The 20401-nt window shown below is 39.2% G+C and overlaps 1 protein-coding gene across 1 annotated transcript; it reads right to left on the reverse strand.

Annotated features, from left to right (window-relative positions):
- Nucleotides 1-14895: 14895 nt before the first annotated feature.
- On the reverse strand, nucleotides 14896-16047 carry LOC131328873 (uncharacterized). Its single transcript, XM_058361830.1, has 2 exons — nucleotides 15488-16047; nucleotides 14896-15376 (listed from the first exon to the last, which is right to left on the reverse strand). Exons 1-2 carry the CDS (start codon nucleotides 15732-15734, stop codon nucleotides 15300-15302), a joined length of 324 nt encoding a protein of 107 aa, XP_058217813.1. The 5' UTR covers nucleotides 15735-16047; the 3' UTR covers nucleotides 14896-15299.
- Between the last annotated feature and the right edge of the window lie 4354 nt (nucleotides 16048-20401).

The following is a 20401-nucleotide window of genomic DNA, read 5'->3' on the forward strand; positions in this document are numbered from 1 at the left end:
GTCTTTGTTTCTTTGGTGTTGATTTTACCAGGTGTACTCTTTCCGATTCTCTTGCTTGCTATTTCTTCCATCCCAAATTGGATGTTAATTTTTGATATTCATGTCAATTTCAATTCCATATATCTTTCAATATGAATCTCAAAAATATGCAATATAGATTTTATTTGATAGTTCTCGATTATTTTTATTATACTAAGTTTTCAAATTTATGAAAAACATTATAGATTGAAAGATATAAGCGACGAAAAATGACACGAGTTTCAAAAATTATCATCCATTTTGGGATGGAGGGAGTATTTCCCAAGATTCAGAAATTTTCAAAAAGAATCCTTCAATCGGTTTATTTATGATGATTTTTTGTGTGTGCAAATTAATAAAAATAAATGAAGTTGATTTCGATAGTATTGCCAAAAACTAATTTAACGAGTTTGCAAACATGTAAGCAGATGCATTAAGGCTTTTGGAAATACATTTGAACGTCTTTGATTTTCTCTACATTAATTCTTATAAGAATGACAATTTTTTTTTTGTCAACGGAAGAAGCATATTCATTTAAGAAAAAATCATACGGCATCTACATTCTTGTAAGAATGAGATTAGGGTGATTAATTTGTAGCATGTAAAACTGTAGCATCATATCCGAATGAAAGTTGCAAATGTAGAACTGTAAAAAAATCCTCTAATGGAGACTTATAATTATAACTCTCTTGTATTTTATTTTATTTAAAGTATTGGTGATTTTCCCTTATAAGCTATGTTTGCATCTCTCAAGGAAAAACCGAAAAAGGTAAAAGAAAAGAGTAAATTAAATGATGCTCCTAAGTGGAGCTCTTACTTTAATTTCCATTCTCCATTATTCTAAATTAAGTTTTCATCCTTCAATTGTATGTTTTACCGAATTTATCCTTTGTACACATAGTGTACAGAACTACTATTTGTTACCTGGATTACAAATAAAATCAAATAAAAAATGATTGAAGAGAGATATTAGGTATTATTTAGTATTTTAGGTTGGTTTGATTTTTTAGTATCGTAATTTGGTCCCGATTTTAAAAAATTATAAATCATGTTTAATGTTTTGGTCTGCCAATTTTTGGTAATAGTTACGATTTTAATCCGACCCGAACAGTTACAATAGTATGTGTGTGTATATAATGTAAATACACCAAATAAATTTAGATTAAACCATAGTCAATTAATTTTCTAACCTAATTCTCTATTTCACCATTCTATTCCTTCACTCCGCCAAGATAAATTACCATAAATTTCTACCTATGAGAACATATTCTATTACATAAGAATGCATAAGTTACAGAATTTACTTACAAGTTCCAGCCATCTTTTTTTTTCTTTTTCGTTTGAACAAAAGTAACAAAAAGTTCCAACACATGTTTTATACTCTCTCCGTCCCTTATTTAGAGTCCAGTATTCCATTTTTGGCTGTCCCTTAATAAGTGTCAATTTTGTAAAGTTAGGGGGGTAAAAGTTGATGCATTATCTATTTTGTCCCTAAAAATATATTTCACTTTGAAAAGTTAGTGAATAAAAGTGTAATGATGATGAGTAAGTAGGGAAAGTGGAGGAAAAAGTTGATGTGAAATGTGTAATGATGATGTCCTTTTAATAAGTTGGAGTTACGAAGCAGGACACTTAAAAAGGGACGAATGAGTATTAGCTTATGCTCCAAACATTTTTAACATAACAAAGTCACATCCGGGTCCTTTCTTGGAACTAACCTGAAATGATCGACTCAACAACTAAAATTAAGGGTCCTTTGTTGGAAAACAAAGTTCAATGAAAATATATACACAACTATTGATTTAGACAAGGATAGTGCATAAATTGTTGCAACGACAGAATGAATAACTGCATTAGAGTGCAGTTGAACAATCAAAGTAGTGACTAGTTACAAAAATGAACACACTTACAGCTCAAAGAAAACAAAGCAAAAAAGGCTTGCTGCAGCCAAGTGCCATCCTCAAATATTGGTAAGTGGGAAATTTACTGCATTATATACCATCAGCAATCCATTATGACAAGCAAAATTCTCAACTTTCAGCATCAACTATCAACTATACACCATCATACAAAACTAAGCAACAATGCTTTGACATAGCTCTGAATGTCAGAAGCTTAGAAAAATTAGATACTGATAGGCTCGGCGGCTTAAGAGCCTTGACATAAAAAATAGATAGTTATAAGGAAAAGCTGATGAAACATCGGATAGAATCTACGTCATAAACTTTCAGCTGTTACTTGCTAGTACCGTCCTAGTCATTTGGTTAGTTGGTTTATGTTCCAAATTTACTAGTTTTCCAAGCTTGATTCAAAACTGATCATCTAGTTACGAATGTGCACACACATTTGTGATTATTGAAGTTGAAGAAGATAATCTTAGCCCCTTTGTTCTGCATCCCTTGGGGTGAGATTCTGCTAAAACATGATCAGTAAAGGAAACTCTTCTTCCATAGCAACATGAAATCCCTAAACCTAAATTTTCTTTCCTTCATCCTCTACCAACCCTTTCAATTGGTTATATCGTATAGTGTCACGCCCTCAAATTTTAAACATAAATAAATATAGCTTTTTATGAATACATGCTCCATTCTTTCCATACACATGTACCCATAGATGCTGTTGAATGAATTTCTCAATGTTTATTCTTCTCCCATTGGAGGTCAATTTATAATACTAGCTACCTATCAACTAAGAAAATAAAATCTTGAAATAAGGAAATACACATAATCAAATATACAGATTCCTAAACTAGCTACCTAAATTATTTTCCTTCCTAATTTAAATATATACAGCCAACACTCCCCCTCAAGCTGGAGAGTATATATCATGTACACCCAGCTTGCAACATATAGAATCAATGGTAGCTTTGGGAAGAGCTTTGGTGAAAATATCTGCAAGTTGAGACCCCGAAGGAACGAAAGGAGTAGTAATCTCCTTAGACTCCACTTTTGATCGAATGAAGTGACAATCAACCTTGATGTGTTTAGTTCGCTCATGAAATACTGGGTTGTTAGCTATATGAATAGCAGCCTGATTATCACAATAGAGAGGACTAGGATCATGTACTGGAATCCCGAATTCATGTATAAGAGTGCGTAGCCAAGTGAGTTCACATGTTGTTTGCGCCATAGCTCGATACTCAGCCTCAGCACTAGAACGAGCAACAACTGATTGCTTTTTACTTTTCCAAGTAACGAGGTTACCACCAATAAAAGTACAAAAGCCAATGGTGGATCGACGGTCTGCAGGAGAGCCTGCCCAATCAGCATTGGTATATCCCTCGATGCGAAGATGACCAAATGATCGATAAAGAAGTCCACGTCCTGGAGCATTTTTAAGATACTTCAGCTTACAAATGGTTGCCTCCATATGAGGAACACGAGGACGAGTCATGAATTGACTAACTACACTGACTGCATAAGAAATATCAGGTCGAGTAATAGTAAGGTAAATAAGTCTACCTATAAGTCTCTGATAAGCTTTAGGATCATCAATCAACTCACCATCGTCAGGAAGTAACTTTAAATTAGTATCCATAGGAGTGGTGATAGGTTTGGAATCAAGATAACCTGTATCTCTTGAAAGATCAAGAGTGTACTTCCTTTGAGACAAACTGATGCCTACTTTGGATCGAGCAACCTCAGTACCAAGAAAGTACCGAAGCTTGCCCAGATCTTTAGTAAGAAAACTAGAGCAGAGGTGACGAATCAAGCTTTGAATTCCAATACTATCACTGCCAGTGATGACAATATCATCCACATAAACAACCAGAATCATAATCCCACGATCGGTCCTTATAAAGAACACAGAGTGATCAGCCTTACTTCGAATCATGCCATGAGCAACAACAGAATTGCTGAACTTATCAAACCAAGCACGAGGAGACTGTTTGAGGCCATATATAGTTTTACGAAGTTGACAAACACTCTCCCCCTTGGACTCAAACCCTGGCGGTTGAGCCATATAAACAGTCTCAAACAAATCCCCATGCAAAAATGCATTCTTGACATCCAGTTGATGAAGCTGCCAATCACGATTAGCAGCGAGAGATATAATAACATGAATAAAGTTGAGTTTGGCCATTGGAGAGAATGTCTCGGTATAATTAATGCCATAGGTCTGAGTAAAACCTTTGGCCACGAAGCGAGCTTTAAGACGATCAACGGTGCCATCGGGATTATGTTTGATAGTAAAAACCCATCGGCAACCAACAATATGAGCCCCAGAAGGCTGGGAAACCAAATCCCAAGTATGATTCAAATCCAGAGCACGCATCTCTTTTTGCATTGCCGAATGCCAACCAGGATGAGAAAGAGCTTCTTGATACGACTTGGGAATACTAACAGAAGAGAGTGATACAGAAAAAGCGTGAAACGGGGAGGATAAACGATTATATGAAACAAAGTGAGAAATAGGATGAGATGTACAAGTACGCGTACCCTTTGGCATTGCAATGGGTAGGTCAAGAGAAGGAACAGAAGGTGGATCTGTAGACGGCAGAGGAGGCGGTGGGGGAGAATGAGGAGAATCCACTGGAGCAATAGCAGGAGGGCAGTGAACATAGACATGGGTAACCGGGGGTCTAGCAATATCAGGAAGTACCGGAGTATTGATTAAGGGATCCTGTAAGTGAGTGCTCTCTTGAGAATAATAGGGAACCATCTCAAAAAAGCTGACATCGACATTAACAAAATGCTTTTGTAGTGTAGGACTATAACACCTGTATCCCTTTTGTGTTCGTGAGTAACCAAGAAAGATACATTTATGAGAGTGAGGATCAAGTTTGGAACGATCAGGGTGCGAATTGTGAATAAATGCAACACAGCCAAAAAAATTTTGGGGAAGAGGAAAGGGATTCTTATCAGGAAACATGACTTGAAAAGGGGATTTACCCTGTAAAACATGAGTCGACATTCTATTTAAAAGGTACCCAGCAGTAAGAACTGCATCTCCCCAAAAATATTTTGGTACATGCATGTGGATCATGAGAGCACGAGCAATGGCCAAGACAGGACCATTTTTTCGTTCGGCAATACCATTTTGTTGTGGGGTACTGACACAAGTTGTTTGATGAATAATGCCTTTAGAGTTTAGAAATTGCTGAAAAGGTTTAGCCAGATACTCTTGAGCATTATCGGTACGAAAAACCTTTAAGTTGGCATTAAACTGATTTAGGACTTCAGCATAAAAAGATTGAAACACAGTAAAGATTTGCGATCGAGCTGTAAGTACATAAATCCAAGTTAAACGAGAAAAATCATTAATAAAGGTAACAAAATACCGAGAGCCACATAAACCAGTGATCCGAGAGGGTCCCCAAATATCAGAGTGAACAAGAGCAAACGGGTGCAAACTAGGTGAATCAGTGCGAGGAGAAAAAGTAACTCTCCGATGTTTACTAAGTTCACAAGTTTCACAATTAAAAGTAGAAAAATCAGGTAAAGATGGAATTAAAAATCTAAGGTTAACAGATGACGGGTGCCCTAGACGACAATGCCATTGATATGGTGTTGTGGTAGAATGAAGAGCAGATGGATCTGAGGAACCAGACGACTGGAAGTAGTAAAGGTCATTCTTCTCATATCCCCCACCAATCATCCTCTGCGTCTTGAGATCCTGAAATTCACAATGAGAGGAATAGAAGGTTACTGAACATTAGGAATTGTGGGTGAGTTTTTGAATGGATAGTAAGTTAAAAGGAAAGTCGGGTAAATACAAAACGAAAGTAAAAGTGAGACCAGAAGTACGATATATGCCAATGCCATGCACTTGAGTTTCCATTAGCAACAGTAACATAGGAAGGAGTAAAAGGAGAAATAACATCAGATAAGAGGGACAAATTACCAGTCATATGGTCAGTGGCTCCAGAATCGAGAACCCAAGGTGCATGGAGGAGGAATGAAGACATGTGTTACCTGAATAGACAACATTGGCAGTGGAGGAAGAAGATGCATGTGCTCGTTGGGTCATAGAATCATACTCAGATTTAGAAATAGTGACATGATCTGACGGAACAGACTCAGATGGCTCCCCCTCAATCATAGCTTGATTAACCCATGCAGGTTTGCCATGAAGTTTCCAACAGAAGTCAATAGTATGATTAGTGCAATTACAGTGAGTGCACTTCTTAGTACTGCGACAACCGCGACGGCCACCACTGTCAGAAGAACCAGTATGACCGCGGTTATAACTCCCAGAGTTCCCAGAGGATAGGATATAGCGAGTACTAGGAGCAGCAAGGGCAGAGCAAGGAGTACTCTCTGGAGCAGAATGATGAGTGGTTGCCCTACGAACACGAGCAAAGGCTTCACCAATAGAAGGAATATCCTGGCCAGATAATATATTGGAGCTAATTGGAGCAAGATCTGATTTGAGACCAGAGAGAAACTTAGCAACCTGAAACTCATTCCTGTATTTTTGCTGAGTCGCCAGATCTATGGTTAAGGGTTGATAGATGTTTAACTCATCCCACATACCTTTCAATTTTGAAAAATATTCCTCCACCGGGCCTTCTCCTTGTTGAAAGGACAAAATGTTTTGAAAAATCTGATAGATACGAGAGAGATTCTGATCGGAGGAATATAATATGTGAAGAGTATCCCAAATGGCTTTGGAAGTCTCTAAGCAAGCCACATTATTAAAAATATCAGGTTCCAGGCTGTTCCATAATAAAGTCATAATATGGGCATCGTGTGTGCCCCAAGTGGGATTAGAAAATGGTGGATCTGTAATAAAAGAGGTCTCCTCACTCGCGCGGAGAGAAATAGATACAGCTCAAGACCATGGGATATAGTTGGATCCATTTAGTTTAATAGTAGTGAGAGTCCGATTATAAAAATTTTGTCGAATAACATCTGATGATCCTCCTGATTTATCCTTGTTTTTATCACCCATGATGTAAAAAGGAAGACAACCAAAGATAAATAGGATTAAAGATACCTTAAAGGTGTAGAATCAGAGAGATGGGGTTTCGAACAGCCTCAAATATTCTGACCCAGTAAGTTTCAGATGTAAACAGAGAGCAGTAGCTGCAAACGAATCACAGATCTGCGTCAAAAACTGATCGCCAGAGTTGCTACAGTCCTGCAAGTGTCCGGTGAAGGAGGAAGAAGCTCCGGCGAGGGTCGTCGGAGGTAGAAGAGGTACAGTAACAGCGAGATACAGTAACAACGAAAGATAGTTGTGAGACGAGAGATACCCCAACAGTGGCTAGGGTTCTGTTTAGGGTTGGAACAAAATTAGATTCAGAGAAACGAAAGAAAGGTACGAGGGTTTCTGCTTTTTGGTATGAGAGAGACAAGAAAAAAAAAAAAGAAAAATATTAGGGTTTCTTATCCCGCTTTGATACCATGTTGAACGAATTTCTCAATATTTATTCTTCTCCCATTGGAGGGCAATTCATAATACAAGCTACCTATCAACTAAGGAAACAAAATCTTGAAATAAGAAAATACACATAATCAAATATACAGATTCCTAAACTAGCTACCTAAATTATTTTCCTTCCTAATTTAAATATATACAGCCATGCCATGTCCAAGACCATTCATATACTAACATCCTTTCAACATTTGAGTTCAAGAGATTGCAACCCAAGATCTCCACAAGTTCTGGAAGAGAAAAAAAAATGAGAGTTTATCTTTGACAATCATATTGAGTCAAAAGATATATAAATAAAGTTACATTTAACCTTCAAAACAAAAACTCTTTAAATGTAAGCCTTCAAAACAACTTCCGCAATGCACCCTGACACTCCACGCTATACACCTGGATTGATACCTGAAAATGGAAGGGTTGAGCATACACTTGCCCCGTAGGAAAATCTCTACAAAATTTATATGCTCATGGGAAGATGAATGCCAAGAAAAAAAATCTTAATAAAAAAAACAATGACTTTTTGACTAAAGTAGAATATGTGACACAATCCCAATCTTTAAACAAAAACAAACTTAGAACTCCATCACATACATATCAAACTTCTTAACCACACACAAACACCTTTCACTCAAGACCTTTGCTTGCCATCATTAATACCATTTCTCTTTGTTACATACTCGTTATAGTGACTTAGAAACATTTTCGGATTCCTTAACGACCGTTTTCTCTTTCCTATCTCACTTCACTAATCCACGTCTCATCTAAGTATACACACTACGTATAGGGAGGAGAAACATCAAGCGAATAAGGACACTTTGAACTAAACCACAATACGACTTCAAAGAACTCATATGATTACCCAGTTTAATCTTTTAAATCTCAGATGAACACTTATCGTATCCTCCCTCATGTCCCCTTTTTTTTTTTGGGCCACTATGAGTCTAAAATGCAGGCACTAATATAAACCTTTCACAATACACAAACCTAACCATAAGTAACCAACATGCATTCATACCACACAAGTGTTCGCAACACCATCATAACCATAGGTAACCACAATCAAAAGTCTACAAAAAGAAAAAAAGGTAAGTATCGACATTTCAAACCATCCAAGACACCAACTCAAGGCAAAAGTTCATAGTTCCTCACATGTGTGTCCCGTTCTTTCTAACTCCACGTTTTAAAATCAAAATATCAATACTCGCCACATTATGTCTTACCAACCCTTGCGTTACAGTAACTCTCACATCCCAATTTCTCAATTATATCCATTTAATCTCGTTAATCAAATAGCATCATCATCAAACACACACATTCCCATTTTAATATGATACTAAACAATAACCATCCATGTTTAGAATTAAAAATAAGAAATCTTAGTCCACGTGTGTTAAGAAATATCGATAGATCATATTTGCCGAGATTAGGGGTAAATCGTTCCATATGGAAGTGTTTGATGAGCGCCCATTATTGTAGATATTTGGTGCGACTGGTCCCGTTTTATGTTGTTTTATCTTGCTTTTATTTAGTCTTTATAGCAATATTGCACGTAAGGTGTGTTTTTAGTGTTTTCAGATAAAATGTGTAAATAAGGCGCATTTCAACGCCATGGATGACCCAAGTGCTTCCAAGTACCCGAAGACCCTGTCGGCCCCTTAAAATCTATCTCAGTATGGAAAAATGACTTTCCAAAAAAGTATCAATTTTCGAGATTAAAAATTGCGGTAATTGATCCTTGAATTTTTCTAAGAGTAACTACAAAGTTGCAAGGTTTTATTTGAATAGCAAGGTCATGTTTTGAGCCATTTTCTCTTGCAAAAAATGTGCAGTTTTCTATTTTACACTAAAAGTGGAGGGTTGACATTTTGATTTAATTGAAATCTTGAAATTCTGGTAACGCCATTGTTTCCAAATGGGGGGTATTTTCTTATTTTCATTAAATAAATTAAAGTAAAGAAAAGGTAAAAGAAATGTTTAAAATGTAGTCTTTTACTTAAGTTTAGAGAATGAAAATAAGATGCTGAGGAGCAGTGAAGTTGCTGAGAGCTGTCTGCTGAAGCTGTGGCCAAGATGCAGGGATAATAAAACCGTATCGATACGGTTTATTGTGTATCGATACGGTTTCAAAATAGAGAGAAATCCGGCCTTCAGCATATCGATACGCTGTTCTCCGTATCGATACGGTTCTGCGTGTATCGATACGGGTCGTCTACGGGGAATCCTGGGTTTCAGAGCAAGACAGAACCGTATCGATACGGTTATCGAAGTATCGAGATGGGAGACTTACCGACTTACTTTTTGACAGCTTTTAACTTTCCATAAGTGGCAAGTTTTCACTTTTGGCTGTACTTTGGATATTCTGGAGGAGAGATAGAGTCTCTTTGTATAAATAGGACCACCTCTCTCCCTCCTTTATTATCTTGCACATTATTTTCTTAGGACTTACTCCATTAATGTCTTTTTAAGCTTTCTTAGTTAATTTCCTCGAGAACTTAAGTAAGTCTTTCTCGTTTATTGTTTTGTCGTATATTAATGTTGTAGCTACGGACTAGATCTTTCTTAATCTCAAGTTTATTTTTGTTTCCGTCGGTTAAATCTTTTGCTCCATTTTCTTACCATGTCTAGTCTTTTAGCTATGTGTGAGTAGTCGATTAGGCTTGGCCATGGGGTGAATAATGCCTCGTGACTTATGTTAATCTTGTCTTTCTCAATCTTAGAACTTGAGGTTTGGTTCGTGAATGTGCGTGGTACGCCTTTTATGTAACAAAACTTGTTGATGTTAACCTCCGGTGATCATGTGCTCGCTCACATGGTTCCGTGAGCTATGTCTCGCCTCGTGTTTGCCAAAAGAACCAAAGAACTTGCTCGCTTTTCAAACTATGCTTCTAGTTCATGACCTTGATATTAGTTTGAATGCAAGTCTTGGCATTGTTAATCCGGTGATCATGTGCTCGCTCACATGGTTCCGGGAGCGATGTCACACCTCGTGTTTAGCTTGTTATTCAAACTCTATATCAAGTCTAACCATTTTCATAGCTAAACCTTCCGGTTGATAACTTATGCCATGTGATTCAACCGTGTTTTCGTTGAGAATTGTTAGATGGCTTAAGTTACGGGCGTTAGTAACTCCATTGCCTTACCGCTTTTAATTCTTAGTTAAAACTCATTTTTAGTCTTTTCCATAAGAGTGTTTCTCCACCTTTCAAAGGAAAACCAAAAGTTTGCCGTCTAAACGCCGGAAACCCTTACAAACTATAATCCAAACAGTGGATCAACTCAGACTTCCTTGCTATACTATGCAAATCTTTAGTTGTAGTCCGGTTAATAAATAATTGAATTTGACGGCCGTTTGATAAATTTCAACGACTACCGAATGGGCTCATCAGTGTTCTCTTTGACTTCTTTAATTTAAGCATGGCGAGGATTGATATGATTTGGGAAGAGACGGGTTGTATCCATGATAGTAGGTGGTATTCCAAATGCGATTGCACCCAACTGAAAAACCAAAATTGATTGAGTTGAGTATAGCATCTATAATAAGTACGTCAAACTGGACAAAATCATTATGGTAAGTTCCCTTTTTCTTGCACCTATGATCACGATCCCTTGGTCTGTCATGAGAATGCTCACGAGACTTTCCCACTCTTGCTCTCGTCCCCTTTCATGAGATTTTTCCCTCACCCTGTAAGAGTTTTATTCATCGGTAATCATCTCAAATACTAATATGCAGATACAAGATAGCAAGAAGATTTTTGTTGAAAATCCATATCCTTTCGAGACACATTGATTTGAATCATGGATATGAATTGTTCCAATACATTAACCATCTCCCATTAAACTATTACTATCATGCAAATGCTAGGATGAGCATTTTAATATGATGTTCGATAGTGGACACTATTTGTAGACACCCTATTCTGGACTATCTGGATTAGTTTACTTATGGTCTTTGATTCCCCGATGATGATTAAGGTCAATAACATTTCAAGATTGTTGGTGTGTTTGAGCTTTGAGTGTCCCAAACCTCATTTAAACCTTTGTCGAACCTCTTTCAAACCCTTCAAGCCAGAATCAAATGGCCTCAGCAAAACCCTACTTGCATGCGCTGGTACCATGTAGGCGTGCGCTAGTGAACTGCCACGTGTCAGTCATCGACCGTTGACTTAGTTGCCACTGACGCATGCCGATACGCAGATTGCGTATGCTGGTAAAAGTTCGTCAAATATCACTATTCAACCATGTGCACAAGATTTTTGTGGCCACCCTAGTATGATGAACAGTTTCCTGATGATTGTAATCATGCAGAATTGTTCCCTCTCTCTCCTACATCTTCCATCAACTAGTCCCATGCATTTAATGCATGGAAGGCTCTCCCTCTCTAACCCAACCAGCCTCAACCCCTCTGGTTACTGCCCTTTCTCAGTCCCCCTTTGGCTATAAATACCCCCCTTTGCATTTATATGCAAGGGGTTGACAAGGATTAGACTCATTAAGAACTCAAGTTCCCTTTGTCACTCTTTCTCTTAAGTTCTTTGCCTTCCTTTCTTTAATTCTTTGAAAGAGCAAGCAAGGAAAACATTCCCATCTACCACAACAACCTTCTCATTCATCACTCATCCCTCTAACCTCAAGTTCAAAGCTCATCCACTCTATCAACCTCAAACCAAAGGTATACCACCTTTTTGTAGACTTTATGTTCGGACTCTTGAGTGGGGCTGGCAGGGTCAAGACTGGTAATCAATACCAGTCCTGGCCCTAAAGCTGGCAGAGTTTCAAAGATCGTGTGGGATCATCAGTGGCGCGCGCCAGTACTATACAACCGTACGCCAGTAATGGTGGTATGTGCAATACTGGTGTGGGGATCGTTGATCATCCATTTTCTATTTTCATTTTTATTTTCGACACCCAATTGCATGCAAATAACCAGTTTATAGCTTTCTGTATTTAGAACTGTGTAGTTATTTGTTTACTATTTCTGCTTTAGAAGGCCTCTGGGATACTTCTGGTCATGATCCAGAGCCCAGATAATGCAAAGCCAAACATTGAACAAATGACATAACTGGCATACGGTCTCTCTTGACTGGCGTACGACAGTTAGGTCAAAGTCCAATGGCTGGCCCTTGGAAGGTAGCTTAGTTTTGGCCTCAACTTGTTTCCCACACTGTTTATAGGGTGTTATGTCCATTTTGTTTCCACAGATTCATTTATGCTGTCTGTAATTGTATATATGTTGTTATACTAATTGCATAGTTTGTCCTGGGTGTGTGCTGGTCCTTTCCAGAGTCTAGAGGGTTGAGAATAAGAGTTGTGAGTTTAGATCTACCAGTGCACGCCAGAACTAGGGTGGAGTACGTAGGTAACCACTGTATGCAGTGGCACAGTCAGTGCATACAGGTTTCTTCCTGCGTACGTCATTCTGGGCCAGCATGTTTCAGTTTATCTAAACGCTCACAGATGCTTGTTCTCAATCCATTATTCATTATTTCAATAAATCATCCATCACATTTTGCCACATAAATGCAACTTGTTACAAATTTAATCCCCTTCAACTGTTTCCCCGCCCTAACTGTCTAATGTTTTACAAAATGTTCGAGTAGGGACCGATCTCCGGATTGGGCGAGAGGGGTGCCGTAAAACCCTTCCCCTCTCGTAACCTGGCTCCCAAACCTCAAATATCGAAGGTGACAACGGATCAGTCTACGCCTTTTCAAAACCAAACACGTAGCAAACGTTTCAAGTTCGGTTCCTTGGGTATTTCACCGCTAAAACCCGAGTGGTGACTCTGAATCGAAGCGTTTCGTCGCGCTTTTCCAAAAAAGGGCGCACCCAATTTTATACACAAAAATGGAATTTTTGGGGCGTTGCTTCAGCTCAACCTAACCGTCGAAATAGGTTGAATTACCCCGAGCGTAGGGCTAGGTCATTGTCAGCATAATATCCGGAAGTCCGGAATTGTTCCCACGGAGATGGTCTTTATAGCTTGCTAGGATTTTTAGATGTAAGGGTTTGCGGCGTTTAGACGGCCAACTTTTGGTTTTATTTTGAATGGTGAAAAATGCTCTTATGAAAAAGACTAGAAATGAGTTTTAACTAGATTAAACAAGCGGCAAGGCGTAGAAGTTCATAACGCCCGTAACTTAGGCCAACTAACCATTCTCAACGAAAACACGGTTGAATCGCACGGCATAGGCTATCAACCGGAAGATTTTGCTATGAAACCATTAAAGACTAGAAATTAAGTATGAAGAACAAGCGAGCTCTTTTATTCTCTTGGCAAACACGAGACGAGACATAGCTCACGGAACCGTATGTGCTAGCATATGATCACCGAAGGTTAACATCGACAAGTTTTGTTACATAAAAAGCGAACCACGCTCATTTTCCATACCGAATCTCAAGTATTTAGTTGAGAAAGGTAAGATTAACATAAGTCACATGACGTTAATCACTCCGTAGCCAAGCCTAATCAACTACTCATGCATATTAAGAAGACTAGAAAGCATGCTAGAATTGACAAACATTTTTTTAACCAATAGAACCGGAAATAAACTTGATTTTGTAAAGGATCCAAAGCATACGAACAACTTTAATACACGAGAAATTAACGTAACGTAAATACCTTAATGTGTTCTTGAGAAATTTCAACTTCAAAAGCTTGAAAAGCTATGGAGGAAGTTATGAAATTAAAAGACTTAAAGTAAAATGTATCTAGGTCCCAATGAGAGAGAGAGTGTGTGATATTTATACAATCCAACCCTTCTCTCATAACAAAAATCCTAGCACTTCCCAAAAGTAGCAACTATTCCATAAATGGAATGTTCAAAAATCAGAAAAATCTGTCGGAAAGCCAACTGTATCCATACTACTAAAACGGTTGTATGGATACCGGGCTGTTAAGCTTGTGTTGGAAATGCTCCGTAGAAGAGCTGTATGGATACAACCAGAATGGTGTATGGATACGTAGGAATCTGTCCAAAATATAAGGCCACCGTATGGATACAACCAAAACGGTTGTATGGATACCTGAAGCTTAACTCCAGAATTGGCTTCTAGCTACAAGGCTTGGCACTCGACTCTTCTGAACTTCACCCGATGCTTCGTATCTTGCTCATTAGAGAATGGTGGCACTTCGCCACTTGGTCTTGGAAGCTCGGACTCCCCTGAGGCATGTCCAAGGCATCAAAATCACCCTTGATAGGGCGTAAAACCTGAAACATCCTCAAACGAACCTTACGTGCAAAACCTTAATAAAAGCTACATAAACGCAAATTAATGCAACATAAAACGGGACTAAGCGCACCAACTATCTACAATATTGGGTGCTTATCAGGCGTGTGCCCACACTACCCAATTTTGAGGTTCAGGGTAGGAAATTCAGAGTTGTATTTCACTTGTTCTCTGTGTTTCAAGTGTATGTACGATGCTGCAATCAACACACTTTTTGTGTTTTCACTGGGTGGGGGGGGGGGGGGGGGGGGGGGGGGGGGGGGGGTCGAAAACAAGATACCAATTTTAGCAATATGCCAGTGAAATTCCCATTGTCAATGTACCATCAAGCAGCCGAAGAATGGACATAAGAAATAGACAATTTTTGGGTATTCACAGTACTAAACAAACAACACAACAAAAAGCATTTATTTAGATATATATTGCTCAATGAAATATCACTTGCCAATATTTTAGGAAAATAATTGCAAAGTGCGAAGAACTTACAAAATTGATTGCAGACAACAAAGCAATCATCAACATAACGAATACCTAAAATTACAAAATACTGAGCATGAGATGAGTCAAAATACCTAAATGAACAAAACCTAATGTGTCCCTGAACTTTAAAGGTTGATCGTGGTATAAAGTTGAATATCAAATGAGCATTCACATGACCCTGTACAATGACAACGAACTTAATAAGCAAATCTTCTCACAAACTCAGCATTAATATCGGTTTCAATATTTTTAACAAACCAGCAAGTTTCATCATCTGCAACAAGCAGAATGACAACGATTAGTCACAAAAAAAAAAAGAGTAATAAGGCAAAAATATCAAAGAAATCCTGATTTAACAAATTTAAGGTCCAAAAAGAATACTAACTGATTTGGAAAAGATATAGAAATGAGGCATAAATCATTTTGTTAGGCCATGGAACTACTTCCACTGCTGAATCCCACCGCCGTCCATCAATGGCTAATGTTTCAGCATACTTACAAACAAAACTCCTCGAAGGTTTGTATACCAAACGATGTGAATCATTGCGGAAGCACATAGCTGCAACTTCCCAATCTCCAAAGCTACTTCGTAGCATGCATGGGCCACCATCTAATGGTGCCCGAAGAGCCATCTGGAATATAGCAACAGAAAAATGAAAACTTTGTCAGGCATGTCAAAACAAACGAGGATGACTTTAGCTCCAATAGCTACTTGATGTGTCTTCAAAAGACAAATATAGTCAATAGACAACAAATATTCTACAATAAATATTTTATTTCTTCAACACTGTCTTTAGACAGAGTCTTTGTTGAGAACGATGAAGAATCCAACAATGAAATCCCTCAACGCTTTGGTAGGAATGGGAAGGTAGCTGACGCATCATACTTGATCAATGTGATGGCTCGTTTGAATCAAATCCCTCATTTCCCATCTTGCGTAAACATAATCAGGGGCCGAGATTCAAGACACAAGAATTATGCTTAACTACTACAACTTGGCAAGAGTCCAAAACACCCCTTCAAATCCGAGTACATGCAATCCACGCACAAACATGCCATGAACTTGGATGAACAAAATATGCCATATTAGAGTAGTCAAGCATGCATGCACCACAACGAGTTTCGACTCCAAAACTCACAAGGATACACTCTTATTCGACTTTTCACACAGTGAGATATAAGATACATCCCATGACAAGCGCTAGCGAGTAAATGCAATAGCCAGAGACAAAAAGCTACGCATGCTATCAAAAGAGCGCTAAGAATGAAAGGAAAACTAATTATTGACAAGTATGAAAAGACTAGGAACAAATCATACTCAAAAAGCAATAAATATCAATCGTGCATCAAACGGAGTTAATTAGCGTATAAAAGATCAACGGAGGACTTTATTAGCTTATAACGACCTTGGATACAAAGAGAAACGGACTACAAAAATGTAGTGGTCATATACTTGCACGGTTCATCTACCCTTGGCCATTACCAACCCTAAACTACCCAAGGCATAGCCACATAATGGCCAAACACCAAACAAAGATACGAACAAGAAAGAAAAACTACTGGATAAGTCCTACTAAAATTACTACCACCGACTCTACCACACATACTTGTCATCCTCATCCGGCTTCTCATGGTATTGAGCATCGAGCTCCTCCTCCTCATTGGACTCTTCCTCCTCCGGAATGTAAGCTAGCCCAGAGGTCACACCAATCCTCTCATCATAGTATTCAACGCTCTTTCGGATATGATTTTGATTTTTCATAGCATTTCTTTGATTTTTCTCTGAGGAATAGGGTCATTTGAGGTGAGATTTGTAAGGAGAGAGATCGAGGGGCCAATGTTGAGGGTTTGGAGAGAGAGATGAAAATTTGAAGCTTTAACATTTGTAGTGGGAGAGGAGAGATAAGGAATCATGTACCAATTTTTGCCTTTTTGCATCCCAACCACTTCTCACATTCACACCACCCCCAAACCTTCTTAAAACATTGAAAACTATAGACACATAACCCTCCGAACATCCGGTTACCTAGGTTTGCAAAACGGAAGAGACTCGGACTATGGTTCAAAATAAGGACAAAGTGACTCTTATGTGGTTTAATCAAGCAAAAATGCCTTGAATCATTTCCTAAGTACGCTAACAACTCCAAACAAGATGCACAAGAGATATAAACACTACTCAAGCATGAACAAAAGATATTATTAACGCAAATGCGGAAAATGAAAGCAAAAAGCATGGGATGCTTAAAAGTGAATCTCTACTCTAGCGATGCACAACGCTTGACTTGATTTTTAGGCTTAACTTGTTCATCAATGTTCATGTATATGCATATGACATGAATTCAAACATATAACCAAATTCGACGGGATACACGACTCTTGCCATATTCGAACAATTGAGCATATTTAAAGTATCTAACAAGCGAAATCGCTACTAACAAGGGAGTATTGCAAGCAAGAGCAAAAATTTTAAAATTTTAATGAAAACAAAAAGAGACAAGTCTCAAAAACATAAATAACACACACACACACACACACACATATATATATATATCCCTCCCCCCAACTTAAACGATGCTATGTCCTCATAGCATGAAGAACAACAATATTGTGAGGAAAGAATAAAAGATTATACCTCTGGGGGAATGTCAACCCCCGTATACCTCGACCAAGTTGGAGGCTTTCTTGTCATAGCTTCCCTTCATCATTGGAACTGCTTCCAAGGCTCACTCTTTCGGCTCCTCCATCGGAACCACAGCTAGTCACACAAGGTCATCGCTGGGGCTTTCTTGGTCTTACAACCGTGACACGTAATCGCACCCATGCTTAGGGCTCCTGAATGCCTCACTCACCCCGGCTTTTAGACCTAAACCACCAAGGCTGGTGTGGTAGCATGCTTACCCTGCAAAAGACTTAAGAACCAACTACCTACTAAGAAGCAAATGATATTAGAACCATCCGGCTTGTGTTATCCGGGCGCCAAACAAACATATATACAAACGAAAAATCAAAGAACACCACCCAATTTTTCACGCAATCTCACGAGTCATACTTTTCTTCCCGTGTCTCACCGAGTAGACAAAACACGGGTGGCTATACTAGGCTGTCGAAACTTGTTACATCATGCCCGAAGTAAAATTCACCGCCTGACCTCGCCAAGCAATTAAGCCCAGTGTTCCCTATGATCGAAACAAAGGAGACAAGACAGAGCCTAGCGCCAAAGCACGGGAATATCAAGTCTCACCCAAAGACCTAAGCTGCCCCCGATAGGGACATATCTGGTGAGCAAGGATCATTAACGGCAAACTACTACAAAGAAGGACTAATTAAAGCCCGATACAATGATGCATTGATGAAATCTCTTGATGTGGAAATCCCAAACGAAACAACCAAGCAAATATGTACAAGAAAAGAAACATTGCCCTTACTAACCAGAGCTGGGCACACGATCCTTTTTTTAGTAGCGGCGTGCGGAGCTACATATACCCAAGTCAATGGAGGGTACCCCCTACCCGGGGGCCGGGTCCGACAAATAGTTAAGTTCAGCGGTTACGTTTTCGCTCCCCGTGCAAACATAAATAAAACAGCCGAATCAAACAACAAGGTCAACCGGATACACCGGTACGACCAATTCCTCCTCAATTTCCCCCATTGGAAAATGTTCCAAAAATGGCTTAAGCCTTTGCCCATTGACCTTAAAAACATTCCCATTCACGGGGTTCTCGACTTCAATGGCCCCATGAGGGAAAATGTGATGCACAATGTACGGGCCAATCCAACGGGAACGCAACTTGCCCGGAAAAAGATGAAGTTTTGAATTATACAAAAGAACTTTTTGGCCAACTTCAAATTTTTTCCGTTGAATGTGCTTATCATGAAAATCCTTTACCTTAGACTTGTAAATATTAGTATTATCATAGGCATCTCTACAGATTTCTTCAAGCTCATTCAATTGAAGTTTACGATGAACTTCGGCATCGGGCAAACGATAGTTTAACTGTTTTACAGCCCAATATGCCTTGTGCTCTAATTCCACCGGAAGGTGGCATGCCTTACCATATACAAGCTGATAGGGCGAAGCGCCCAAAACGGTCTTGTATGCGGTACGATACGCCCAAAGAGCATCAGTCAATCTTAAAGACCAATCCTTCCGATTGGGATTTACCGTTTTCTCAAGAATACGTTTTACCTCACGGTTGGCGAGCTCGGCTTGACCGTTGGTTTGAGGGTGATATGCGAGGGAGACCTTGTGCGTTATACCATATTTCTTCATCAAGGCGGCGAATGGCCGATTGCAAAAATGAGAACTTTGGTCGCTAATAATTGCACGAGGAACTCCAAACCGCGACAAGATGTGCTCCTTGAGAAACTCGAGCACGACCTTGTGATCATTTGTACGAGTGGCAATGGCTTCAACCCATCTTGACACATAATCGACCGCCAAGAGGATGTATAAGTTACCAAACGACACCGGGAACGGACCCATGAAGTCAATGCCCCAACAATCGAATACTTCAACAATTAAGAACTTCGCTTGAGGCATTTCATCCCGCCGGGTTACTTTACCCAACCGCTGGCAGCGGTCACAGGATTTGCAAAAGGCATAAGCATCGTGATGTAAGGTTGGCCAGTAGAAACCGCATTGTTGTATCTTGGCGGCGGTCTTCCTCGCTGAAAAGTGTCCACCACACGCCTCAGAGTGGCAAAATTGGAGGATTCCACGTTGGTCAGAATCAGGAACACACCGGCAGATGATCTGGTCGGGACAATACTTGAACAAATACGGATCATCATAGGAAAAGTGCTTCACTTCCGATAGGAACCGCTGGCGCTCATGGGAAGACCAATGCGTTGGAATTAACCCCGTAACCAAGTAGTTAACAATATCAGCAAACCATGGGGCTTTGGATACACCAAAGAGTTGCTCATCGGGAAAGGTATCCCCAATGGGTATATGTGAAGTGCGATCCTCAAAGTCTAAGCGCGCAAATGGTCAGCCACCACATTTTCGACCCCTTTCTTATCCTTGATGGTGATATCAAATTCTTGCAACAGAAGGATCCACCGGATCAAACGAGCCTTAGCATCCTGCTTGGTGAACAAGTATTTTAGTGCTGAATGGTCAGTGTAAATCGTGATCGGGGCACCAACTAAATAAGAACAGAATTTGTCCAAGGCAAATACTATGGCAAGAAGTTCCTTCTCCGTAGTGGAGTAGTTCATTTGACCATCATTCAGCGTTTTGCTTGCATAATAAATCACCCATGGATGCTTGTCCTTCCTTTGGCCAAGAACGGCCCCG

This window comes from Rhododendron vialii, chromosome 6a (genome assembly GCF_030253575.1).
Source record: "Rhododendron vialii isolate Sample 1 chromosome 6a, ASM3025357v1".
Classification (NCBI taxonomy): Eukaryota; Viridiplantae; Streptophyta; class Magnoliopsida; order Ericales; family Ericaceae; genus Rhododendron; species Rhododendron vialii.